At 35.6% G+C, this 23,742-nt stretch overlaps 2 protein-coding genes and 1 pseudogene across 3 annotated transcripts in view; 2 read left to right on the top strand and 1 right to left on the bottom strand.

The window, feature by feature from the left end:
- Positions 1-13,454, top strand: COMMD6 (COMM domain containing 6). 2 transcript variants are annotated; one of them, XR_005658178.1, is made up of 5 exons: positions 1-140; positions 229-240; positions 9,218-9,370; positions 11,720-11,827; positions 12,108-13,454. XR_005658178.1 is itself a non-coding variant. In XM_039886865.1 (4 exons), exons 1-4 carry the CDS (start codon positions 99-101, stop codon positions 12,156-12,158), a joined length of 258 nt encoding a protein of 85 aa, XP_039742799.1. In that variant the 5' UTR covers positions 1-98; the 3' UTR covers positions 12,159-13,454. The 2 variants fall into 2 exon arrangements, 1 of the variants encoding a protein (XP_039742799.1); XM_039886865.1 differs by lacking the exon at positions 11,720-11,827.
- A 7,842-nt stretch (positions 13,455-21,296) lies between these two features.
- LOC120622084 (V-type proton ATPase subunit E 1-like) lies at positions 21,297-22,358 on the bottom strand (annotated as a pseudogene).
- A 537-nt stretch (positions 22,359-22,895) lies between these two features.
- Positions 22,896-23,742, top strand: part of TBC1D4 (TBC1 domain family member 4) — a 166,719-nt gene continuing 165,872 nt past the window's right edge. Inside the window, exon 1 of the mRNA XM_039886860.1 lies at positions 22,896-22,959. The gene's annotated coding sequence lies outside the window, so the exon portion shown is untranslated. The remainder of the gene's footprint in view (positions 22,960-23,742) is intronic.

Genomic DNA, 23,742 nt, shown 5'->3' with positions numbered 1-23,742 from the left:
GTGCGCCAAGCCGCGGGGGCCGGAAAGAGGAAAACGGAAGTGTTGATGGCCCTGGGAGTGTCCACCCGAGTCGGTGGCGCGATCCCTGGACACTTGCCATGGAGGGGTCTGGCGAGCTGCAGCTGGATGCTAAGGCCGAGGTAAGCCCTGGCCTAGAAGGAGCTGGGGCTAGCGGGCTTCTGGAGCAAGAAAGATCATTCCCTAAACTGTTTTACCGTTCCGTTTCAGGTCACCAACCAGGTGAGTGAATGGCAGCCCCGCCCCATTCTGAGCCGGCCTGCGTTGGGTAAGGGGCGGGCGGCTGGACCTGGACCGCCTTTCCGCCTGGGGAAGCCGGGGGACGATGCCACCTTAAGCCTTCCTCAGCTCTCCCAAGTCCAGGTCCTGTGCCCGTGAACCTGTGACTTTCGTCCCGCCATCCTGCATTATTTCTTCCACTTTGCACCTGAAATGGAGCCACTGCCATTGTAGTTAACCTCCCTCACGCACTGCAGCAGATAGAGACCAAATATTATTCTTGATTAGGCGCCGTTTTTCGGAGACTAGGTACACAGTATTTTAGAGTGATTACAGAGGGAAGACATTATTAAAATTTACAAAGGTAGCACCTCAAACATTTTCTTAGTCTTTAAAAACCAGTTATTTTGAAGGTGGAGAATATACTTCCTTATCTTTCCAATGTATATGTATTTATGCTAAGAATAAGGATTTGAATTTTTAAGCATATCTTAATCCTGTTTTTTTGTTCTAAGTGTTCTTATCCTATTTGGGGTAAAAAACTATTTTTAGACAAATAATTTATAACACACTTCCCAGAAGAAGAGTACTAAAACTATAGTATTCTAGGCCAGGAATCATCCAGGTCCATACAAAATACTATAACAAAGGGCTGAGATAAGAAATAATGAGAATACAGGGGCTGAGAGATGCCCATTTACTGCTCTCTGTGATCTGTCTCCAACTGATTTTGCTGTTGTTTTTGAGTATCACTGGGAGGTGGGGGAACTCAGACAGTAATCAACCCTCTAATCTGGCTTTCCTCAGAGTTATTTAGTGCACTTTGATTCAATCTTTCATAAATCGTTTTATCCCATTCACTTACACTAAATTATATGTTTAAGACATTCTGAAACAATTATACTAGATTATAGGGTTTTAAAAATTGAACCGGGGTGGGGGTGGGGGTGTTGTTGAAAACAACATAAATTTATCTTACGGTTACGGCGGTCAGAAGTCAAACTTAGCCTTATAGGATAAAATCAAGGTGTCGTCAGAGTTGTGTTCCTTCCGGAGGCTCTAGGGGAGAATCTGTTTCCTTTTCTTCCAGCTTCTAGAGGCTGCTCACATTCTTTGTCTTGTGGGTTCTACTTCCATCTTCTAGGCACAGCATGCCAACTTCTTTTCTTGTCACTTTCTGCTGTCATCGTTACCTTCTCTGACTGACCCTCTTGCTTCCCTCTTATGAAGACCCTGTGATTACATTGGGCCTACCTAGATAATCCAGGATAATCTCACCTCAAGATCCTTAGTTTGGTCATACTTACAAGTCTGTTTTGTTGTGTAAGGTAACATTGACAAGTTTTGGGAATTGGAATGTGGACAGCTTTGGGGGGCAGTTATTCACAAGTTATATGATTGTTTACATAGAAAAAGCCAAGATAGTTTACAAACATTAGAATTAGTCTGAGAGTTTAAACAAGGTGATTTAATTTTTTTCCTATATTCAGAGTTGAGAAATATTTTTAAAAGATGTCATTTACAACGGTAAGAAATTATGAAGTGCCTCGCCATGAATCTAACAAACGATGTTTAAAACCTTTACGAAGAAAGTTATAAAAAAAATGATAGACTTCCAGTTTCCATTCCAGCTTCTAAGGAGCTTGGAAGTCATCATTTCATCCTAAAAAGTTAAAAGTTGAACAAACTGAAAAGTCAGCAACTCTTCTTGAATTGTCGGAGAGGCAAATCACAGGGTATACTGCTGCCCCCCAAACTGGAGAGACAGGTGAATACAGAAAATTACAGGAACATAAACCTCTAGGAAAACCAAAGCTAGACTCTCACTCAGTTGGGTCTCCTTACTTTCCCTATTAAACTTAACGCCCTTTCCAGCAGTCTACCTGAGCCTGTTGCAATCTAGTTAAACCACGTCTCTCCCCTTCTAGAAGCCTTTTAAGAGATTCCTGTCAACACTAGAAAAAAAAATCTTTTTACTTTGGCTTACGGGCCTTTCAAGATGGACTTACTTTGGCCTTCAGGCCCAGAAATGGATTCCTCATTTTTTACTTTTCCCTTAACTCATGCAACTCCAGCCACACGGGCCTCATTGGTATTCCCTGTGTACACTCCAGGCATGCTTCTCGCTTTGTCCAGAGTACTCTCCTCTAGATATCCATGTGGCTTTTTTCTTCACTTTATTCAAGTCTCTTTCTACTCAAAAGCCAATTCTTCAAAGAGGTCTTCCTACGCTCAATCTAAACAGCCTTCCTGGTCACACTGTCCCTTTACCCAGTATTGCTGTTCCACTTTTTATAACACTTACTGCAACTTCATTATGTGTTTATTTGTTTATTGTCTGTCTTCCTTACTAAAATGTAGGAACTTTGTTTTATTCTTTTTTATATCCCCAGTGCCTAGAACATGGTATTATTTAGTAAATACTTATTGAATAATGGCACATAGAGACATAGTAACATCCAAAGCCATGTGGGTATAAGGTAGGAGAGCTGAGATTCCAGCTCGGATCTGTCTGACTTTAGAATCTATACTTGTTAAATTTAACAAACCATGGTGCTCTATTACCCAGCACTAGAGGTTTAAGATTATTACTTCACATTCTTATAATCATTGTTTTGAAGTAATTCATGATTCGCTTATATAGATGTCTAATTAGAACTCTTTATAGATGAATGAATATTATTCGTGCCACATTTTATTGCTTTCTTCCTTGCCAATTTTATGGTATAAATCAAAAGAAAGATGTTCTATTGACACAATATCTTGTGCCATTTTTCTTCTTCCCATGTATAAGAAATAGTGACTTAAATTTTTGTGTAGTTTATGTGATGGTTCATAAAGATATCACTATTTTTGTTCTATATATTCTTTTGGCTGTACCAGCTACCCTCAGGGCATTTACAGTCTGGTGAATGTGAGGGAGGGAGACAATCCACAAATGACTTCTACAAACAGAATGTTCTAAGTGCTAAGGTATAAAAAATGACAGAACATTCAGAGAAGGATTGAGTAAACCAGGAAAGATTTCACAGAGCAGGTAGAATTTGAAAGGAGTTTTCAATTTTAAGTAGATGTTTGAGAGTTGTATGCCAAGAGGAATGAAAAAATGAGCAAAGGTGTAAAGGTTGAAAGAATTTCGAGAAGGGATGCAGTCCAGTTTGAGTACAAGTGGGCAAGCCCTTGGGGACTATGCTGTGGTGTGACTCCAGTGCTAGGTGAGAGGCTGGCAACTAGCTCTTGAGGCTGTAGACTTAATAGGTTTTCACCTGTGATGTCAGATTTGGTTAATTTATAAGCAATGTTTATAGTCTATACTCTGGATTGGAGCCCAGAAAGACTATAGGCAAGAAACTAATTAGGAAGCTGCAGTAAAATTTAAGGCAAGATTTTTAAAATAGGCTTTGAGTAGGTTTGTAGCAGTGAGATCGGGAAGACGAGAGTACATGTCAGTGGCAGTGGCTGAAATGAAGTCTTAAATACTTAGCAGTTCATACATGTTTTGAGTGAGAGAGAAAAATCAAAGTTGACCAAAGTTGATAACTGAGTTACTAGGAAAATGAAAGTCATCAGCAGAAATGAAATGAGGATAAAAAAAACATTTTTGAGGGAAGATTTATGTTTGGTGTTTCCAGGCAGTTGTACTATGAACTTACCAGCAGTCGATATGCTTAATGGCAAAGGCTTTATTTTTCTGTATTATTTTTCCTGGATGTATTAACATTTCAGAGGTAACTGGTTACACTGACCAAATCTGAAATAATTTTTGGTTATTTGTTTTTGCTGAAATTTCTACAAACTAATATAGTTCAGATTACATAGTTATGAGAATACATTTTTGATGTCATATATCATTTTAAACTTATCCACAAAGTTATTTTCAGCTAGTTGTCTTTGCCCTGTTTTAGTTATCTATTGCTACATAACATACTACCCAAAACTTGGTAACTTGAAACAACTGTGTAATTATCTCTTGTGACTCTGTGCATTAACTGGGTTTAGCTAGGTGGTGGTTTCTACTCCCTGTCATTTCAACTGGAGCTTCAGTCATCTAGGAGCGTAATTGGGCCGGAAATCAAGAGGTCTCACTCACATGGCTCCGTGATGACTTTGGCTGGGAGCTCAGCTAGATCTCATAATTGGAGTGACTTGGTTTTCCTTCACATGATTGGTCACATCGGCATGGTTGGATTCCAAGGAGAGTCTCAAGAGCCTATATTCCATGAGGAAGGAGGCAGACACTTCCAGTTCTCCTAAGGCCCAGGCTCAGAGCTTCCAGAAAGCTGCTTCTGCCATATTCTGTTGATCAGAGCAGTCACAGGTACAGCTAGGATTCACGCAGAGGGAAAATAAGCCCCACTCCCTGATGTGAGGATGGCATGTACACACAGGGAGGGGTGACACCAGGTGTTGGAAGCTATCTTTGGAGACCATTTACCACATCCCCCAGAAGCTCTAAACATATTAGTTCAACAAATACTTATTGGAACTTTCACTTTGTATCAGATATTACTCTAGTAGACCCAGTAGTAAACTAGGTCAGTCATGCTCCTGCTCTCACGAAGGTTGGGTTTCTTTGGGGAGACAGTTAATAAGTAAACATAATTTCAGGTAATGATAAGTGCTTAAGAAAATTAAGTATGGATGAAGATACCATTAAACAAGGTGGGAAATGCTGATGACTTAGCAAATGTTTACTTGAGCTAGAGCTAATATGAATTCTCAAGCAGAAATTTGCAAGTAACTCATGCCTTAATCGGTTTCCACATATACATTAGCACAGGATATAGCACAGTACTGTCCAGTAGAACTTTCTGCAGTGATGGAGATGTTGGCACTGCCCGGTGTGGTAGCACTAGCCACGTGTAACTTGAGCACTTGATACGTAGCTAGTGCACTGAGGGACTGAATTTTTCTATTTATTTTAAATTAATTTAAATAGTCATCTTTGGCTAATGGCTATTGTATTGGACAGCTCAGGTCTAGCATGTATAAGCTGCTAAACATTCTTGTCCTGTCCTAGACCTATCTACTTTCTTGACCTACTAGAAGTTAGTTTAATTTCAAATAGTAATCATGTTGCAGCTAGGTATAATGAAAAAATGCATGGAATATAGAATCAGACAAATTTGGGTTTGAATACCAGCTCTTCTAGTTTTGTATCCTTGGACGAATTGCTTAATTAGTTTTTTCCTCATAGTATTTTTGAAAGAGATTAATGTATGCAGAACACCTAACAGTCTTCTCTTTTGAAAACTTTGATTTAAAAAGGAGAAAACATGAAAGTGTATTTTGTGACTATAAAAATTGCATACAGCTAAAGACTAACAATGGCATCACAGGAATAAGAAAATAGTTTTTAAGATGGAGTTGTACATGATTATTTTTTCTAATTTTCTCCTGTTTTGTACTTTGAAAAATAAAAATTAGATTTAAACTGAAATGGTCTTTATCATTTTTTCTTTATAGTGTTCATAGTAATGTTTTTATATTACTGATAACTTCAGCTGCCATATCTAATTTTTAATGTGACTGACTATAGCTAATTTTTTTTTGTTTACCTTTTTAACTATATTTGCTTTCTGATTATTTTTATTTTTATTCATTTTACTTCTGGATTTTTTTCACTATTTTTTCTTGCATGTTTTCTTTTTAAATTATTTTCTTTATTCTGTAAGAATTATGAGGCTTCATTACTTCATTCTTAATATTCTCCATAGTGATGTGTACTTTTTTTTTATCTTTTTAAAATCTCATGCCATTAATTCCTATTTAAGGCTAAACCATATTTATTAAAAAGGTTTGTTTTTAATTTGCATTTAAATGTTCAGTTTGGAATTCGGGAAATTCTCATCTCATAAACCTGATTCCAGCTTTCTTTGACACTCGAATACTAACTTTGCACAATTAGTGTCTGGATGTCAGCTCTCCCTGTTTCCTCACCTGCCAGTTTCCCCTGTTGTCATCGTCTGTGGATTCCAATATTGTGTTCCTTAATTGCTTTTCTGCTTGAAATGTTCTAGATAATCCAGAGTTTTGTTTCAGAATTTGAGAGTCAAATGAGCAATGTTTTATTCTACCATTTTACTGTGGGCAGTCAACATGGAACTTCTTGCATCAAAGAATTGTACAGGCTGAATAAGTTGAAGAAGTGTTCAGTTAAATTCTTGGATATCACCAATGAACTGATATAAAAACTGTATCTCCAGTCATGAACTCCCTTGAATTATTTTCTTGGATTTTTAGCTACTTATTGAATATTCCTATTTAGATATTCTTCCTCTCTTCCTGATAATGCCATTGGACTTAAAATATATGCAGTCCTGTTCGATACATGATGTCAGAATTCTCCCAGTCACCTGGGCTCAAATTTTTGAAGTTGTCTTTGCTACCTCCCATAACTATGTAGGTAATCATTAGTATTCATTCTTTATAGGCTCAGTTTAATCCTACTTGTCACCACCTTCCTTCAGGCACTTAAAACCTCATACCTGGATGATTGTGTTTTGCTGCCACCAGATAAATATTTTTTAATCAGTACTTTTATATCATTGTCTGTACTCAAAAACTTTCAGTGAGTCTCCATTGCCTACAGGAAAAGTTTAAACGACTTACATGATATCTTTTCCTTAATAAGATAGAGTGTATGAGAGTATTTTGAAAACCTCTGAAAGCTCATTCAATTTTTAAATAATTATGGGCCTCTTAATCACTTTAGTCAGCTTTATTTTCATATATCCTTAGAGGAACCTTCTACTTTAAGACAGATAAATGCTCCATTCCCTAACCAGATATTGACTATTTTAATCTCTGGTTGATTCAACTTAATATTAAATAAGAATTCTTCATTTAGGTGTGTATTTATAGAATATCTAAGATATATTTTCCTCAATTTCAGTTGTTTGTTTTTCAAAACTGAGTTTAAAGCTATCCCTTCTGTAAAGCTCCCTTGATCACCCTAGCCAACAATGAATTTTTCCTTTCCATCAGAAATGTACTCATTTTTATCCTCCCCTCACTATATATGTAAGAATATATATATAAAAATATATAACCTATAGACAATTTAATGAATAAATTTAAGGTATACCATATAATGACGATGTACATATATTGTGAAATGATTACCACAGTATATTTAGTTAACTTCCATCTCACATTGTTACAAAAAAAGGAATCATTTAAAAGTTAATCAGAACTCAAGAATTGGAGCATTACCAGTACCCCAGAAGCTCACCACATGCTCCTCCCCAGTCAAACCTCTTTCCTTCCTAGAGATCCTAACTATCCTTTGTGATCATCATATTCTTGTTTTTCTTTGTAGTCTTGCCATTTGTATATGCATCCCTAAACAATAGTATATTTCCTGTTTCTAAAGTTTAAGTTGAATGGACTTAAAACCTTTTGACTTATTTCAGCTTTTTTGATATTAAGTATAGCTGAAGTTCATTGATTTTCATTGCCGTACAGCATTTTATTAATCAATTTTCTTACCAATGAACTTTTAGGTTGTTTATAGTTTAGGGCCATTACAAATGTAGATACTAGAATGCACAAGTTTTTCTAGGTTATATCCCTAGTAATTGAATCATTGGATCACAGGATATGCATAAAGCCAGTTTTACTGGGTAAAGCTAGTTATTCAAAAGATTGACCCAATTTAGACTTCCATCTATAGCACGTGACACATCCTTCCCAATACTTAGAATTGTCAAACTTAAAATTTTGCCATTTTGGTAAGTGTGTAGTGGTATTTCATTGTGGTTCAAATTTGTATTTCTCTTGCTTTCTGTTTATAGGTTTATTAGCCATTTGTAGTTCTTTTGTTATTTACCAACTATCTTTTCTCTATTTTTGTATGAGAAGCTTTTACTTAAAACATATCTATATAATCCTTTTACTTAATTATATGTTAGCCTTTCACCAGCACCAGCCTGGCCTTAATATTGTAGCCGATTGATTCAAAGTCAGTCCGTGACAGGAGGAAATTTTGGTCCTCACACTGATACCGCCTCTTATAAAAAGAAATTTATCAACAAGCAAAGCTTTTGCTTAATCAACATTAATTTGGTAGCAAAGGGTATCAGTCAGTAGACAAGTATTTCTTAATTCCTCCACTCATGGTCTTATGTTTTAGAGTCAGTATTAAGAGCTACATTTATCCGATTCTATTTTATGCCAAGGCAACACTGAACAATCATAGACAGAAATTAGCTAAAAAGTATTGAGTCAGCCAGTAGTTGATAAGCATGTAATCTTTAGAGTCAGACTTTGATTTCAGTTCTGACTTTTTTTCCGAAATTTACATTTAAGCTATCTGAAATTCAGTTGTGTCACCTGCAAAATGGAAATAATAGCCTATAATGTTATGATGATTCAGTGTGGCATTTAATACATGGAAACTGCATAGCACATCACCTGGCTGGTGTCCATCATCAACAGTGATGAAATCTAAAACCACCTATCACCCAGTATTTATACTAGGATAGGGTTGCAAGTCGAGGACTGTTGGTGAGGAAAGAAATTGGAATGGTTCCCATGTGTGCCTCAATCAGACATGAAGATGATGTATAACTCATCTTCCATTTTAAGACTTTTGGGTTGCAGAATGGGGGAAGGGAAGGCATGGAAATGGGATGACAGGGAAGTGAGGCAGGAGATGGTCCAGAGCATTTGGAGTTCTCTTAAGTGTAGGAGCAAAATGAAAGGAAAACCAATACTGCCACATCTTCTACTTCCATTACACATCTGGTGAAGGTTTTTGTTTTTGTTTCTTTCCTTATGACAGTGTTGTTTTTTAACTCTGTTTATATCCTGTTCTTTATCCATTTTTGTTTGATTATTGCTCCCCTAGCAATATTAAAATGAAGGTATTTTCTTTTATTATAATTGGCAAAAGTTGAATGTGAGACCAGTAAAATTCAATAAATATCTGCGTTCGAGGCAATATTATTACTGATGTTTTATACTGTTTCGTTTATAGCTTCTAGATTTTCAGTGGAAACTGGGTATGGCTGTGAGCTCGGACAGTTGCAGATCACTTAAGTATCCTTATGTTGCAGTGATGCTGAAAGTGGCAGATCATTCTGGCCAAGTAAAGAACAAGTGTTTTGAAATGACAATTCCACAGTTTCAGGTTTGTGATTTAACTCATTCAGTTTATTTCATCGTTCTGTAATTGCTGCTTAAAAAGATGTATAAAATCTTTCTTAAGGGAGAATTTTAATTGTTTTTATTTGCAGTTATTTTGATGTGTTTTACATTTATTAGTACAAAAGATCTGAATTTGTTTTCTTAGGGAATTTGATCAAGTTGTTTTTAATATTTTCAATGTAATATGCTGAATTTGTATACTGTCACATTTGATCACTTTCACAGTACTCTAGTATATTTCGGGAATTTTCATCTTCTGTGACAAGATATTTACTTTACATTGAACTGTTTTATCTTATTCTTAGGCTTAATATTTAAGAATAATAAGCTAAATGAATCTTATTTTGCATAGTGTTGACCCTGAATTTTCTGACTTCAAAATATAGGTTGAACACTAATACTTGATGACTAGTTCTGTCAGTTAGAGATATGAGTAACTTAATGGTTTATATTTAGAGTCATGTTATTCATATTATCCTACTTCTTTTCTGTAAGGAAGGAAGAAACGGGGGGTGGGTGAGAAATTAGACTTTTGAAAAAATGTACATACAGGGAAATGTTTTGTCAGTGACTAATTTAACTGGCTTTTGAGTTTGTTTTTGTTTGTTTTGTTTTCTTTGGTGAGTGACTAGATAAGAATCTTCCTTCATAGCAGTTATTACTCTAAGAAAAGCCTCTTACAGACCACTTTAGGATGCTTTCGACCTCTTTTACAAGCTATGCCCTCCCACCCCCAGCTATATTGAAGTAGAATTGACAATAAAAATCATATATATTTAATGTATACAAGATGATGATTTTTGTATATGTATACATTGTGAAATGATTACTGCAATCAAGCTAATTAACATATTCGTCATCTCACATAATTAACTATTTTGTGTACCTGTGTGGTGAGAGCAGTTGAGATCTTTCCTAGCAGATTTCAAATATATTAATAATAATACATTATTACTAACTGTATTCACTATACTGTTAGGTCTCCAGAACTAACTCATCTTATAACTGAAAGTTTATACCTTTGACCATCATCTCCTTATTTCCCTACCCCACAACCCTGGTGACCACTGTATACTCCTGTTACTGTGAGTTCTACCTTATTAGATTGCACCTATCAGTGAGATCATACAGTATTTGTCTTCCTGTGTCTGGCTTATTTCACTTAGTGTAATGCCTTCTAGGTTCATTCATGTTGTCAAATAGCAGAATTTCCTTCTTTTTAAGGATGGATAGTATTCTACTGTATATGTGTGTATGTATATGTGTACACCACATACTACACCACATTTTCTTTAACCATCTGTCACCAGACACTTTGGTTGTTTCCATACCTCGGCTATCGTAAATAATGCTTCAGTGAACATGGGAGTGCAGATATCTCTTTGAGATAGTGATTTTATTTTATTTTTTTGGATATATACCCAAAAATGAGGTTGCTGGATCATATGGAAATTCTGTTTTACAAATTACATTTTAAAGGTTTTTTTTCCCTTTCAGTTCTTTAAAACAGGTATCGCTGCCTTAGAACAAAAAATAATGGTCACAGATTCAACATTATTAATGCTAATTAGTGTTTTGGAAGGAAGTAGGACTTGGTTAAAAGGAAATAAATGTAGTATACTGTAATATGTGAGTAGCCTTCAGCCGAATATAAGGACCAAATAATTTCAAAAGAGAATATAGGTTTCAATACTTTTTGTAATTTATAATCCTGTCATAATTATTTTCCTGTGCAGCATTCATGCTCTCTGATTCTCTCTTTAGAATTTTTTTTTTCCATTGGAAAAATTAGAAAGGGGGGCATCTCTTTTAAAGGTAGTTTTTACATGGCTTAAAAGCTAACCAGACAAACAGAACCTGTTGGTCACATTACAGGACTGAGAGCTAAGGTACATTCTTTGAGCTGTTAATTTATATATTTCTTGTAGCTGAAATTTTGTCCATCAGTATATATTTTTAAAGAAATAGTGACATCCTGTTTTATTCCATAATAAATTTACACATAAATTAAAACAAAATACATATGTTTTTGAGTAGCAAAATTAAGAAGTAAGACCAAAAAAGGAAGGAAAATACAAATTTGTTAATCTCTAGAGGGTATTTTAATTGCTGAGGTTAAGTTTCAAATTTGCCTCCTAGCTTCCTGGCAGGTAGAGGAGAAGGAAGGCAGAATCTGGTCCCTTCCTTATCTGAAGTTTAAAAAAAGAAGATGACTTCTACAGGAGTATCAGACAAGCTCAATTTATAAGCGAAAGAGTAATAAGCTTCTACTATTCAAGCCATTGCCAATGTTGGATCTCTCTTACTGTAATTGAACTTGTATCTTAAACAGGATAGCTCCTATCACCCTGAAATGCAGTCTTTCACGACATTTAAAGTGATTTGAGGCCTGGGAACCGAGCTGTCATTTTTGTTTTTATCTTCAGTTTCTAGGACAGTGGTGGGTATTTAATCAATCTTTCTGTTGTGATCTCAAAAGAACTTTTGTAGGTGCCTTTTGAAAAGTTTAGTCATGAGCTAATTATCCAACTCTGCAATAGTATTTTTATTTGCAGCACCAAATTGTACCTGTTAGTTTCTTAGAGTACCCTTCTTTAATAGTTGAGGATATAACATTAAAGTGCAGTCTTAATATGTTACATATTTCAACTGTTATTGAAAGAGCTACTTGAATTACCTCTGAAAGCAAAATTAATATTATTTTCCCCCTTTCTCTCCAGAATTTCTACAGACAGTTCAAGGAAATTGCTGCCATTATTGAAACTGTGTGAAAACTGATTACTTGGTTGATAAATTGCTGTCATCATTCTAAAATCATGGACCTCACTTTTTGTAACAGAGCCGAATAAGGATCAAATGATATTTATTGAATGAAAATTACACTTTTGTGTTTCATTTTTTTTTTAAATAATAAAAAAATCAGACAAACAAGAATTAGGTAGTGGAAATTGATGCACAACTTTGTGAATGTACTAAAAGACTGAATTGAACGCTTTAAAGGGTGAAGTGAGTGGTATGTGAATTACATCTCAATAAAAAAAACCTCAGATAAACATTTACATGATTGAAAACACTGAAAAGGATAACATTACAAATTCAATTTTATAACATTCTTTTATTAGAAAAGCAGTCAGTGAGAACAATGAGGCTGCTTTTCTCAAACATTTGAAATTAGGTTAGGACTGACCATTGCTCCCTCATGTTAGCCAAGCATTCAGTAGTTTCTGTTATTAATATTTATAGAAAGTTCAAATATATGCATAGAGATAGAAAGATAAGTTTTATTCTGAGTTCTATATGTAACTGAGTTAACCTCATAGTACAGGTTTCTGTGTTAGATAATCTCCCTTGAATTTAGATTTATAAACTAGTTGTTAAAATATTCCATAAAGCCACAGCAATCAACATGTATAGCACTGCTTAGGAATAAACAAATGGATCACTGGGATAGAGTACGTGGTTTAGAAATAGATCAAGACATTTGGAACAAGGATGGTATTTCAGTTAGGTGGGAAAATGTCTTATTTAATAAAGGATGATAACAGTCACAACACATGCAAAGAAAAATTCCAGATGGATTAATGGCTTAAGTAACAAAGATAAAAATGAGGTTTTAGAGGATATTTATGTTAGCCAAGGCTTGGGAAGAGCAAGCTATAATATAAAACATAAATATATTTGAAAAATAAGAATTAGCAACTTTTATGTAGAAAAAAAAGAGCCATAAACAGACAAAAGAAGAATGCTATCTATGTTGATATGTAAGTGAATCCTTGATCTGGAAAGCAAATTGCTTTAAATATTTCAAGTAGGAGGAGATTTTATATAAGAAATTATCTAATTTCTTGTATAAAGAAGTTCACTAAACTGTCAGAAAGACTGAGGGAACAAGTCAGGAGAAATCATTGCTGGCTTTAGAAAATCCAGTAGTGCAAGAATTTCAGGGAAAGCTACTGCCAGTCATCCCTCCACAATGCAAGACATCACCTGAAAGCCACTGTACGTGCCATTTCTGCCATCTGTCAACGTGTAATGAAATAAAGGCTGCTTGCTTCTTTACCCTCCCAGATTTTACAATGAGAGTGCCTCTCATTGGGTGGAAGTTAAACCAGGACCCTGTTGACACAAATCTGGTCAACTGAGTTTCTAGTTTTTTAGCACGTATAGAGGGGAGATTTAGAAGAGGAAGAATGGTTCTGAGTATTTTCACTCTGCTGATAGAAATAACAGTTATTATTTAGGTCATTTTGCAAAATGATAGAAATTTTACAGTCTAGGAATATATCTTTTGGAATAAAGCCAGCAATATAAAAACATATTTGGCAAAGTTGGGTAAATGCTCATCCGTCCATCACCTCTGGGAACACAGGAAGACTGCATTTCCCAGCCTCCCTTGCAGTTAGGTCAGGGTCACATGATTGGGCTGTAGTCAGTAGAATCTGGGCAAAGTGTCTTAAGCCACATACAGTCTTCCTCATAAATCAGTCCCTGTCATCTTCCAAGCCCTCTACCAACCTTGCTGCTGGAAATGAAGGACTTAAGATAGCAAAACCATAATAAGATGGATCTTCAAAGCACTGTTGGAGGCAAATTGCAAAAGAACAGCCTGACTTGCATTGGACGGTGGTGTTAGCTAGAAATGAACTTACTGTGTATGGTAAGCTGGTGAGATTTCTGGAATGTTTGTTACAACAGAAGTGAGCATAAACCTGAATAACAAAATATATGTATGAAAATTTTTATTGTAGCATTTCCAGCAGCAGAGTAAAGGGAACACAGCAAAGAATATCTGAATAAGGAAATGTTTGAGTAAATCTGGCCTATCTAATGTATTGAAAGTCATATAGCTTCTAAGATTTGCCTTGAGATATTATCAATACTGTACATATTGCCGTGGTTTATAAAATGGTATAAAATGCATTCATATGCATTTGAATGCTTAATGGAAAAGTAAGAAAGGTATGGAGGGAAGCCTACCAGGTTGTAAGCACTGGTGGAGCTAGTATCTAGAGGGAGAGGAAGAACAGTTAAACATTTTTTGGTTGTTTAAGTCTATTATGTATTCTAAAAAATACATATTATGGTTTTGAAAATACACGATTAAAAAATACTTGTTTTTTAGTATGCTTTTGAAAGAAAAGTCTTGGTTTTTAATGGTATAATATTTTCTTTTAATTTCACAAATGTGTAGTGTTTATGAAACAAAATTGTTTGTGAAGTGCCTCCACAAACCAGGATAGACAAACCTGAAATACAGCAAATGTAGGCCTCACTGTGCTTCAGAAATGGTGACTCCAGTTAGGTGTAACATTTTGGCTGGCACCAGGGCAAGAAACTTCATTTCTAGCTCTCACTTCTGTTTCTTCTGATAATCCACCTTGGAAATTTATGTCCTCTTCACACCCCATGAGCAAGTCTCCTATGTAAGCCCACCTTTTTTGTCCTCTGCTAGGAAGCTCACTGCTGAGAGGAGCCCAGGTCCAAGGCCCGCTGCTGCCCTCCTGTGTACTCAGATCCCACCTGCTTGAAGAGTTAGCCAGTTGGTCATTTGGGCTTACCAGCTGCCACAGACGAGCCCTATTACCCACCCTCTGGATCATAGCACTTTAATGATTCGAGGATTGGGAGAAGCCAAGTCCTCTTTCTATCCCTTCTTCCATCCAGTGGGGCGCCAGTTTCCTTGTATTCCCAGAAATCACAGTTGAAACCCTCTCGTTCCCAGTCTGGGTTAAAAACACGTACTTGACTTCTCAGACTGTACGTACGGTCTCTCCATCTCCCTCCCCCCTCAGTTTAATGCCATTCACTCTCCTTCCTTTCCCCATTTGCAGTGTTTAAGGTTATATACAAAGAGGTCTAAAGCAAGCCTCTGACTCAGACACTGTGGGTGATGGAACTGATTAGAATAAGATCGTATACCTATCTTTTGAATTTAAAAGGCTAATTTTTTTTTCATAATATAGTTTCATACTATTTTCATTGCAATGTCTTTTTGCTTATAATTAATTTAACGAGCTTTATTGAGCTGGCCTGGGAATTAACCACTGTTTGTAATAACATTTCTGTGGGAAAATGTGTTTCAAGTTTCAAACATTTGACTCACATTCAAATTTCTGGAAAGCAACTCATTTTCAAGTTGGAAAAACGATTAATGAGCTTTTAGTTTCCAAAAGGAATAGATTGTGCCTGAGCTTATCGAGCAGAACACAAGTATTCTAATATATTCTGCTGCCGAGGCAGGATAACATCATTAGAGGTATGTGGGAAGAAGGCAAAACAGTCACATTTGTTTAAAGGGATTGAAACTTCCAACATACTGGTGGCTTGTTTTTAAAAGTACTTAAGCAGAATTACTTTTTTAAACAATGTGTAAAAAACAAAACAAAAAAACCTGTATATTTTAGATTTAAAAAAATAAACTATTTTTGAGAAGCTTTAGATTTATAGAAAAAAATGAGAAGATAGTATAAAGAGTTCCCATATTCCCCACACTCAGTTTCCCTTATGTTAGTATGGCACATTTGTTACAATTGATGAACCAATATTGATACATTGGTTTGTATCTAATATCATTTTTTCTGTTTCGGGATCCCATCCAGGACATTATATTACATAGAGTCATCATGTCTTCTTAAGCTCCTCTTATCTCTGACAGTTTCAAAAGACTTTCCTTGCTTTCGTTGACCTTGACAGTTTTGAGGAGTACTGGTCAGGTATATTGTAGGATGTGCCTCAGTTGGGATTTGTCTGATGTTTTTCTGGACTGGAGTGATAGGTATTTGGGAGGAAGGTCACAGAGATAAAATGCTATTTTCTTCACATCCTATCAAGGGTGTATACCAGCAACATGATTTGTGACTTGATGTTGATCTGGGTAACCTTGACGAAGTATTGTTTGTTAGGTTTCTCCACTGTAAAGTTGTTCTTTTTTCCCTTCTTTCCATACTTTATTCTTTGGAAGGAATGCAGCCCATACTTGAGAAATGTGGAGTTATGCTCCCCTCCCCATTTTTTCGATGAAGTACTACATATTTTATTTGGAATTCTGTGAGACATTTGTTTCTTCTCCCATGATTATTAATTTATTCATTTATTTATATCAGTATGAACTCATGGATATTTATTTTATACTTGGGGTAATAACTGAATACTTTTTTGTTGCTCAAATCATTCCAATTTTGACCTTTGGAAGCTGTTTCGTTTAGATCCCGTGCCTCTTTGACATTGCCTCCCACCCCTCCGTCACTCCCTTTTTAAGGACTTCCCTACTGTCATTGACACTACAAGGTACTCCAGGCTCATTTGTTTATTTGCTGCCCCAGTCCTAGAGTCAGCCGTTTTTTTCCAGGGGCCCTTGTTCTTTTTAGTGTACAATGGTGTTAGAAACCAAAACGTGGGTGCTGGGTCTGCTGCATATTTTAGATTTTGATATTATTAAAATTTAGAAGTCTGATGTACAGTATGGTGACTATAGTTAACGATACTGTATTGTATATTTGAAAGTTACTAAGAGAGTAGATCTTATTCTCATCACAAGGAAAAAAATATAATTATGTGAGGTGATAGATGTTAACTAAACATTCTGGTAATCATTTCACAATAGATACGTATATCAAATCATATACACCTTAAACTAATACAATGATATATGTCAATTACATTCCAATAAAACTGGGGGGGTGTGTGGATTTGGAAGTCTGAAAAGAAAAGTTCTGCTGCTGACATAAGTCAGACCACAAAATCTGGCTCACGTTTTTGAGCCAGATTGGTGAGAAAGATAACCTGAACAATAGATCATGTGATTATCGGTTTGGTTTGCGATTGAACCAGCTGACAAACAGAAAAATAATATATATGTGATCATGAATGCGAGAATGTGGCTGTATCTTCCTGGTAAGGTGGGTTAAATAAAATAGCTGATATGGTGGCTCTCCTCTGGAAGTCATCAAGGGCTTCAGACTCCTATGTAGCTGACCAGCCATCTTCAACATGTGGCTTCCATTTTGTGAAAAACACGGCTGCTCCATTTTCTAGCATCATGTCTACATACCAGCCAGCAGAAGGGAGAGAGGGAAAGGTAAGCAAAAACCTTTAACTTTAAACATATAAACTCATATTCCATGTAAACACACCTCACTCTACTCACATCCCATTGGCCAGAACCTATTCATGTGGCCACACTGCAAAGGAGACTGGAAAATGTATGTAGCTGTATGCCCAGTTAAAAGTTCTATTGCTATGCTACAGCACTGTAACCAAAATCATAACCAATTACAATTGCAATCAATTGTTATAGATTTCTTGAATTACAATGCTTAGTTAGGGAATCCCTAAATTTTCATTAATAATGCATTTATAAGCCATTTCTTATATTGGGGTGCAAACTATTAATACTCCCATTAAGTGATTCATTTAAAAGTAGATTAGGAGATTGTGTTGGATGTCCTCAAGACCACCCTTAGTTTTGGTAATTCATTAGGAGAACTCCCAGGACTCAGCTTGTAGTCATATTCGTGGCTTATTTATTACAGTGAAAGGATGTAAAGCAAAACCAGCAAAGAGAAAAGACACATGGGGCGAAAGTCTGGGGTAAACCAGGCTTCCGAGATTCTAAGCTTCCTCTGACAGTGGAGTCACACAAGATGTGCTTAATTTCTTAAGCAACAAGTTGTGATAAATTGTGGGAAATATCGCCCGCCAGGGAACCTCATTAAAGACTCAAAATCCAGGGTTTCATCAGTTGCTGATCATATAGGCACCCCTTACCTGGCACATACCCAAGTTTCAGGTTCCGAGAAGGAATGTGAGTTGCGTGGGGGTGGGGGGGTTGGTTTGCAGAAATTATATTGTTTGTACAAATGCTTTAAACACAGTGAGCCGCTCATATCAGTTCATGGTGGGAAAGCTCCTGAAATCCAAGTTCCCAGATGCCAGCCAAAGGCCAACTTTGTAAGCAGGTCTTTTTAAATATAAGTAGTCAGGACTACTCTGTTAACTCTTTTCTACACAGGGATAATTAAACTTGCCTAAAACTTCTGGAGGTAAATTGCTATATAGCTTCCTTTTTTTTTTTAAATGCCAGTTTATTTTTTTTCATACTATATATACATATTTTTTTAACATTTTATTTTTTTATAGCTTGTTATATATTGCCTAAAGAAATAATCTACCTGCTTTTGTGCTAGTTCATGACTATAATGTTTCATTAATTCTCATGGAATGAATGATGCTCATATAAAATTAGCCTATGTCCTGTTACACCGAGCAAGATATCACTGATTAAGAATTTTAGAATTTAAGAATTGAACATTTTAAAATTTGAATAAGAAGTTTCTGGGCATCATCACTTAATTGGAATTTTATTATCCACATGCCCTTCTCCAAAGAGTGTGCTAATTTTACTAGGCCTGTATTTGATAAGGGGAATATCCAAGCAGCTGATTTAAACACCATTTAGAGCACACAGAAATACTAAGTGTAATGGATTGCATAGCTTGATTAACTTGATCTTGATTTATGTTCTTCTGAATTACAAGTGCCCTAGGAGAATGTAGCTATTAATCTTTAGCCAGTTATTATTTCAGCATATGAAGAACATTTGTTAAGAAGAATCACTTACATGTCTTATTATGCTTCACGTTTCTGTATCAAGGGAAAGGGCTAAGGAATATTTAAGATGTGCTGTTCAAGAACTGTTATTATCAAGAACATAACTGCAGGATGTAAGGAGATTTCAGCTTCTAGACCTTGATGACTCAGGCAACAGGTTTGAGGAATTCAAAGGGAAATTACCATTCTGGCCATTAGGAATTTTCAAAGGAATGGCAGGACAAATAGGAATCTAGAGAAGTAGACTCTGGTTACTATTCCTTCTAACACAGGCAACCCCTTCACACCGCAGAAGTAGCTACTTAGTTAGGCAGGTGATGAAGAGGGTGTTTTTCCTTCCTTGCTAAAAATGCCACCTGTAGGGTAGGGGGAATCCTTGCTTTCTAGTATAGACATTTGACCTTTCATCAGTCAGATACTTGGTGTCTATTCTGTATCAAGCATATACCAAGAGTCAAGGATACTGAGATGAATGAAACTGATCATGCCCTTGAGAGAGATTTTGAGATAGATAGTGTTTTGAGATCATGCCCTTGAGAGAGATTTTGAGATAGTGATCTGTACTATAGGGTAAGTACAGATCATCTGGGGAGCTTTTTCCTACTCATCCACAGCCACTTAGTGGTCAGGGGTGTAGATGAAATATTAGCCATTTATTAATTATTGGAGTCGGGTGGTGTGTATATTCGGGTTCATGATGTCATTGTAGTTTTTTATTTGTGTAAAAATTTCCATAACAAATTTTTTTTTAAAATCCTGGGAATTAACGATGTTTTATAAAAAATCAAAAGACTAGCAGTTTTAGTTTACAAATATATTTGTTCTTACTTCAAGATAAGAGACCAAGATACATTACTGAGCAATTTTTATCATGCAGCTGGCCTAAATCACCCACACCACCATAATTAAAGTACACTTTGAGCCAGATGATGTGCTTTTTATATTTTAATTAGTGATACATGAATTGGTAAGCAGCTCGTTCCATAATTATACTGGCAGTAAAAGATGCTTGTTTGAGTTTAACAAATTTCCAAAAGTAGTTTTACACTTAAATCATTTGGAAATACTACTTTGACTAAAACATCTAAAATATTTTTAAAGAAGTTGACAAAGATAGAACAGAAGGATATGTCAAGATAAATGGAATAGTCTCTCTCTGAAGTCAGGAATTATGCTCCACCATGTGTGAAACATGAATAAAGTTGCAAAATATTGAAATCAAGCAGTCATCTTTTTAATAAGCCATATTATAAATTATGATCTCATTATTAGAACTTTAAACATTATAACAGAATATTAAATGAATAAATAAATAGTGGTTTTCTTTAGCCTCAGTTTAAGAGATCATACATTTAGTTGTTGAACAGAAATATTCTTTTGGTCTCCACAATGTTTTTATTTTTAAGTTGAGAGTCCTTCACAAAATTGGAAGATCCCAAAACACTACGCTTACATTCTCCAGTGCTAATAACTGGCTAGAGCTGAATAGTAACTGCTCCTTCCTTTAAGATGGAGTTTGAATTCTATACATGCATGAGTGCATGCATGAGATCCTGTACATCTTGAACGTTAACATCAGTTTGCATATGGTCTTTATATTTGAATATCGGTTTGCATGGATATAAAACACTTAGGTCACATTTTCTTGCTTTAAGTGTGTTAAATATATCACTCTATTTTCTTTAACCTTAAAGGAGTTCATATAGAAAGAGCTGATGACAATTTGGTACCATTTCCCTTATAAATGATTTTTTTTTAGGGGGGGTGTCTAGATACAAAACGAATATTTAAAGTTTTTCTTTAAAATGTATTAGTTTTACTAGAAAAAGTTTTGGTGTTGGTCATTTTGGGTCAATTTTTCCAGGTACATTGTGTGCTTTTCAATATGTATTATTATTATTTTTTTACTTCAGAAAAATTTTTTTAGATTATAGGCCTTTAATATTTGTTCTGTTCCATTAAGTTGCTTCTCTTCTTTAGGTACTCCAAGTATACATATGTAGAAACTTCTTTGACTGTGTTCTATATCTGTCATTTTCAGATCCTTTTCACCTCTTCATTCTTTCTAAATTGTATTTTCCTTTTAATCTATTTCTTTTAAGACACTATTTGTTGTTTTTATTTGTTTTTGTGTTCCTTCTAGTTTATGCTTTCTTAAAATTAAAAAAAAATTACATTCAGAGTTCTCTCATTTTTTCCCCCATGTTGGCTTTTTTGTTTTACTATTAAATAAAGCACACTTAAATATGAAGACTACTCCTAGGCCCAAATAGGTAACAGTGAAGTTACAACCACCATAATGGATGATTCATATACATAATAAGTCAAAAGAGCAGACACTTAAAGAGACTTAAAACTCTCTAAACTAGATATCTGGAGGTAGAGAAAGAGCAGAAGACAGAGGGAAAGTCATACAACCATTGTCTGATCCCCTCTACCTCATGCTCAAAACCACGGAAAGTTGTGCTACTCTTAGAATTCGAGGTATGTTCCTGTTTCAAGTGAACCTTTCTCCCTATGTTAATGATTAGACCAAAAGCAATAGCTACAGAAAAGCTATCCCATTGATAAAAATAAAACATTATCAGAACATCAAAAAGGAGGTGACATAGAAAATCTTGTTTTTTCAAAATTCAGATGCTTTCATATAATAGTTGTACAGCCCTGGAGTAAGCTCCACCTCCCAAAGGCTTAATCCCCAAACTTTCTGTTGGTATTTGCACCAAACAAGCTCACTATCTCCTGGCATCATTCCTGAACTATGAGATGCAGCTGGCTATTGGAAACCTTTATTTTGTGATCTCCATCATGGATTTCAGCACTGCCAGCTATTTATTCAGATAGGTAGGCCTCCTGATCAATTTAGACATCACCATCTTTATTTTTGGGTGGCGATTTTGTATATAGGGATCACTTTTTGCACTTTGGCTTTTACCAGAAAGAGGTCCTGATGCCTGCAAAGAACAGTAACTAGAGGCTACAGCAACTCGTACAAATCCCGGAGGACCAGTGCTTCTGGCATTCAGTGCCTGATTTTACTTTTTACTACCTTGCTTGAGTATCTGTTTTGCTTCACTTAGGTCTGTAATGAGGTCATTTCTGGGTCAGAGGACTTTTGAACTTGCTTGCTTCATCTAGTTGGACATCTAAATAAATTTCCTTCTGCTATATAACCTGCATTTCTTTCTTTTCACAATATTCTATAATGCTCAATCTTTTTGTTTGCACAAGATAACTTTTCTTATGTTTTACATTGCCTTTGCCTTTGCCTCTATTTCTTCTGCATTCTCACTGGCTTCTTGTTCAATGAAAGCCGTCATGTGCTTTATCTGCTATTGCACGTCTGTGCTGGTGAGGACCATGAATCTAGCCTAGAAAATAATGAATTTAAGTTGATGTTTGAGGGGACAAATGAAAGAGGTGGCAGAGAGAAGTGCAGCAAAGGACTTGGCTTCCTTGCTTTATAACCCCAGATTCTGGTTTTGCAATTTTTGAGTTTTTCTAATTCTGATTTATGCTATTCTTTCATGACTTGTATACTTTTCTTAATTTCTGTTAGCTTATTTTGAAATATTAGATTTTACAGTTTCACAATTTGTTGGTATATCTTTCTGCAGTATTTTCATCATGGTTTGAGGAGATTTTATTGTGCCCCTAATTTTGCATCACATTTATCTACAATTCTTTTCTATTGCTTATTTTGAAAATAATTTTCCAACATTCTTATAATGGGGGACATCCAATAAGTTAGATTTCCTAACTTCCCTATTCCAGGAATCCTTCAGTTGCTTTTGCAAAATAACAAGAAAAAGAAATAGTCATTTTCAGAGGTCTGTCTCTCACTGCTTTTTTTTTTTTCCTTCTTCTTCTTTTTTTAGGGAAAGCAATGGATCACTTAACAAGGGAGAAAAACAAGGAATTTCATAATGGGTAGCTGAGAGAGGAGTTGAATTTTAATTAAAGGTATGTATTGAGTTTAATGATTCAAAACAGAGATTAATAATTATTTTCTAGAGTTACAGCCATAACCATAAAAATATTGCCTGATCTAAATAACTTATTCCATGCATATTAGAGCAAAGGGATGAGAACATTTAGTAACTATGTAAACCAGAGGCAGTCCCACTGCTTCCTGGAGTGGAAAAAATGATGACCTCAGTCATCATTTTTTGTTTCTTCTCTTCTACCACACCCCCCACCCCATTTGCTTAAAAAATAATTCCTAGGCCACCTCTTTAATTTGATAATTTTTTATTTGCTTGAGAGCTATAAAGAGACACAGTTTATATTCCAGACTGGCAAATGCTAGCCCCTCTCTAAATTCTGCTTACAAATTGGCCGGTTCTTTTCTAAATCCATCTCTTGAAGTTCCTTAAATTTCAGCTGATAGAAACTAGCTGATATTCTCACATTTCTGCTTGGAAATCTCTTTGCTCAAATTCAAAAGTCCATCAAGTAACTGGGTGGACTATCTTTCAGGTTTCTGCAGGTGATACTTTGACCATTACATAACATGGGTCACTATTTTTCATTTCTATAGCAGTTTCCTCACCATTTTTTTCCAGTCTCCTGCAATAGATTTTTTGCTGTTTTTTTCAGCCTCCACTAACAGGTTTTTTTTTTTTTCCCCATCTGTCACATCATCCTGGAATCGATGTCACATATGTTAGAGTTTTGTTATGGCACTATCTCACTTATATAAACCACACAATATTGCTTGTCACTTGTCTGCATCCCTCACTGGAC

The sequence above is a fragment of the Pteropus medius genome, unplaced genomic scaffold, assembly GCF_902729225.1.
Source record: "Pteropus medius unplaced genomic scaffold, Ma_sr-lr_union100, whole genome shotgun sequence".
Classification (NCBI taxonomy): Eukaryota; Metazoa; Chordata; class Mammalia; order Chiroptera; family Pteropodidae; genus Pteropus; species Pteropus medius.
This window is presented reverse-complemented; position numbering and strand designations above follow the sequence as displayed.

Excerpts from the sequence above, each read along its gene's own strand:
- COMMD6 (XM_039886865.1), top strand. The coding sequence starts at position 99 with ATGGAGGGGTCTGGCGAGCTGCAGCTGGATGCTAAGGCCGAG. Across the intron at positions 9,371-12,107 it reads TGACAATTCCACAGTTTCAG|AATTTCTACAGACAGTTCAA; the intron begins GTTTGTGATTTA and ends CTTTCTCTCCAG.